Raw genomic sequence first — 4,150 nt, forward strand, 5'->3', positions numbered from 1 at the left:
AAGCGGACCTGACCTAGGGTGGATTTTACATTGGGTTTTAAATATTCGGAAGACGCAACATTAAAATTCGGTTTAATTCGGTTTTAAGGGGGGGATTGTATATATGTTCTGGTTTTAAATATGTTGTGCGCCGCCCTGAGTCCCTGTCGGGAGAAGGGCGGCATATAAATTAAATTAAATAAATAAATAAATAAATAAGACATGGCTTTTCCAACAAGCGGGCCTGGCCTAGGGAGGATTTTAAATTGGGTTTATTTTTAGAAAATTTTAAACACCACAACTTTAAAATATTTGGTTTTAATTGGTTTTATTTGGCGGGGATTGTGGGTATGTTTTTGTTTTAAATATGTTGTGAGCCGCCCTGAGTCCCGTCGGGAGAAGGGCGGGATATAAATCAAATAAAATGAAAAAAAAAAAAATGAAAATTATAACAGAGGTCTCCAACCTTTCCGGGCTCGCAGACTGGAGGAAAGGAGAGCAGCTTCAAAATTGGTGTGTGTGCGCGCGCATGGGGCCACGCACACTGGCACACTAGTAGCTCTGTTTGCGCATGAGCCATGCGCTGGCGCGTGTGCATGTGCGAATGGCCGCACACCTTTCACAGCGGCTACCAGCCTGTTCGCACATGCGCAAATGGGCCGCGCAAACCACCCGGGCTAGCGGTGCATGCACAAATGGGCTGTGGACACCCGCCCCACACTAGCATCCCTGTTTATGCCTGTGTGCATGGCAAATGGGGATGCGGGCACTAGCGCAAATGGAGGGAATGCGCGCCCACGCATGTAGGCACCAGTCAGCCATTTCCACGGCCCACTGGCCAAGAGCCTGCGGCTCAGTCCCAGGACCATAGGTTGGGGACCCCTGCTATATAACAAATAGCCCCAACATTTGTTGATGAGAGTAGAATAAATTGTTCCTTAAGTATTACTTGAGATCTCTTACATTGCTCCATCCCTAAACCAGGCAAGTGTGCTAGTTTCAATGTGAATTCCATTAAACTGTTTATTTTTTTATTGCTAATTACAAACTTATAAGAAAAGGTAAAATATCTTTACTTGAAGTCCAGGATTCTATACCATTGTTTAAGGTTAAGATAAGGTTTTAAAAAGTAATTATTTTAGGAACTACTGTGCCCTCATTTATCATTTCAGTTGTTTACTGGACTGTAAGGAACAGGGGAAAATAGCCAAAATTTAGGAAAAGTAACATTCTTCCATGATTCAAGAAAAGGTTAGGATACCAAGTAGTTTTTTAAAAGATAACTATGTAACTATATATGCAGACATTGCATAGTAGTTCCAAAACAAATTAGAAAAGGACCATTCAGTGAAAAATGACATAGCCAGGCAGAAAACCAACACCAGCACACCAATCAAATACATATAAAAGTATGGTGAATATATGTACTGAACATTGCATATTAGCCCTGCTGATTTCACTGCAAGTAAACTAGTATATGTGGATAATCTTATATCTACAAAGGACTTGAAGAGACATGAAATTAATTTGGCAGTATGTAAATAGATTGTAGTAAACCAGAAGTGATAAGTTTAAAAGTTTTTTTCTTACAAATGTATTAAAACACAAAAGTATTTTAAATATGACTTGCATGCAACACTGGCAAGGAAGAAAGATCTATATTTTTAAAGTACTCACTTGATTTCTGGTTGGGTTGAATAAACTTTTAACTGGTACAGATTAGTGTTATTGCCAGGATATTTCTAAAAACAATAAGGAACTCATAAATACATTATACTTTTATATATTGTCTGCATCCAGAGAATATAATGGGCATAGCAACATAATATGGCCTGATAGGGCACAGATTATTAATTATTATTCATAGCAAAGAATGTACTGTGAATGAAACCTAACAAAATTTTAATTACAGAATGAGTAAATTATAATACAAAGCAATTATTCCATTCCAGGGGACCAAGCAGAGGTAAATTTATTTTCAGTACCATTTACCACTTACTTTATGCCTAGACAGTTAATGTCAACTTGTAACTCTTTTAATTATGCAACATTAGGATTGTGACAATGATTAATAACCCCAATAGAAAACTGAAGTTTGATCACAAAATTACAACAATAATAAGGACTCTTACTACTGTTAGGTTATATGAAGTATCTGAATTGTTTTCACGAATTTGAAATTTCATACTGCCCATGTAGAAAACTGAAAAAGAAGGGAGAAAAAAAAACTTTTGCACTAGGAATAATTTTGGTTTAGAAATTAAAGCATATATTTTAGAAAAATAAGAAAGCATATATTTTCTCTTTTATTCTTTAGCTTCCTTGTGTGATTATACACTGATATTCTGTCCTTCGCATAGAAAGAAAGTTTGAGGATAAATACTTCTATATAGTGTTTGCCCTCGTTTAGTTATATGACAAACTATAATCTGTTATTATAAGAACCAGCTCACATATCCTCCTTTCTACATTCTCTGTGCAGGGAAGCAAGGCAAGAAGGACCTTTAATTCTAAAACAGAACTGAAGCCAAACAATACAATATTCTATTAAACATATTTGATATCAAGTAAAAAAAAATTAAGAATCACTAACCTGAGTCTTTACAGATATCTGATAACTTACACACTTTCTTATGTAAAATGTTTGCTCCTACAAAACATGAGTAAAAAAAGGAATTTGCATTTTTATATAATCGGTACACTTTTCCTAACTTAAAATAGCTCCTAGCATGGAACCAAAATATGAGTATTGCATTTGTCATTTTTAAAAATGAGCTAGGTCCAATATTATAAATCCAGCTAAATATATGAATTCCAAACTCAAAAGAATGAAATTGCTTACAAAAAAATAAGAGCAACAGGGAAAATCATGGTATCTTGGCTTACAAAGTTGTCTTTAATTAAATATTCTTATTTATACAAAACATGAATTCCAAACTCAAAAGAATGAAATTGCTTACAAAAAAATAAAAGCAATGGGGAAAATCATGGTATCTTGGCTTACAAAGTTGCCTTTAGATTAAAGATTCTTATTTATACAAAACAACATAAGAATGCTGGGGATAAAACTGGGCTTTAGTTAACACTTGTAAATTTTGGGCAAAATGTGTTAAAATGGAATCTTAGCAGAGAATGCTTCATGTAGCATAGGATAACTGAGACTAATAACTACAGTACCTGATTTTTTTAAACATTAGCTTCAGTTAGCAGAAGCTCTTATAGGCATAGGAAATCAATATTTATTGGCCCATCTGTTAACATCATATGAATGATTGCAATTTAGATTGTAACATGAACATATGGTAAACCTAATGAATTAATGACATGAGATAAAAATGAAATAAAATTTAGACAGACAGTTAGAATATTTTTTTGACACTAAGAGATGGAGAATAAATAAAATAGAACTGAATGGTGGTATTGTTTTTGTAGATGTTTGCTTTGAACAAGATTTCAGCCTATCTATTGATGCATTCATATGCAAAGGAATTAATCTAACTTCATGGCTGATTTAACTGTTTATGGTGAAAGATCAAAGGATTTAACAAAGGCTGCAAAAGAGATGAGAAGTTCTGAATACAGAACAGACTTTTATTTGGTAATATGAAGAGAGGATCTGGGAAGAAAATGGACATGAAGTAAAAGTAGAATGATATATGGAATCATTGCAGAAAGAGAAAGTCCATATTTATTTATTTATTTATTAAATTTATATACCGCCCTATCTCCCTTGCGGGACTCAGGGCGGTGAACAGGCGATAATAAAAACCACGGTAATAGTTTGTTTTAAAATCGAATTAAATAATGGGCCTGTTCTAAAAACACACCCGTAAAAAACCCCCCACTGAAACATAATCAAGCTACGCCAGGCCGGCCGCACGGAATAGATGGGCCTTCAGGGCTCGGCGAAAAAGGCGCAGGTCCGCAACTGTACGTAGGTCGGGGGGTAGGTGTGGAACCCCCAGAGGAGCACAGCAAAAAGGGAAGCAAAAAGGGAACTGAAAAGGAAAAAATTGAGAGCTTTCCTAGTGGGGTGTTTTAAGAAATTTTTAGGGGGTACAGGGAAGGTCAGGGGGGGCATGGGGGATGCCTCTCTGAGGCCAAGGCCAGGCCTGTCTGAGGGACGCGGCATTAGAACGGTGAGGGAGGTGGTTGGGGGGTTAAGGGAGGG

General features: G+C 36.2%; 1 protein-coding gene across 1 annotated transcript in view; it reads right to left on the reverse strand.

Moving 5' to 3' along the window:
* Positions 1 to 2,623, reverse strand: part of ADGRG2 (adhesion G protein-coupled receptor G2) — a 38,328-nt gene extending 35,705 nt beyond the window's left edge. Inside the window, exons 1-3 of the mRNA XM_029285963.1 lie at positions 2,573 to 2,623; positions 2,112 to 2,182; positions 1,657 to 1,721 (exon numbers count right to left, since the gene is read on the reverse strand). Of these exons, the coding sequence (XP_029141796.1) occupies positions 1,657 to 1,721; positions 2,112 to 2,174 (128 nt within the window). The 5' untranslated portion in view covers positions 2,175 to 2,182; positions 2,573 to 2,623. The remainder of the gene's footprint in view (positions 1 to 1,656; positions 1,722 to 2,111; positions 2,183 to 2,572) is intronic.
* Between the last annotated feature and the right edge of the window lie 1,527 nt (positions 2,624 to 4,150).

Source organism: Protobothrops mucrosquamatus, unplaced genomic scaffold (assembly GCF_001527695.2).
Source record: "Protobothrops mucrosquamatus isolate PMUCROS unplaced genomic scaffold, P.Mucros_1.0 scaffold_198, whole genome shotgun sequence".
In the NCBI taxonomy this organism is placed as follows: domain Eukaryota; kingdom Metazoa; phylum Chordata; class Lepidosauria; order Squamata; family Viperidae; genus Protobothrops; species Protobothrops mucrosquamatus.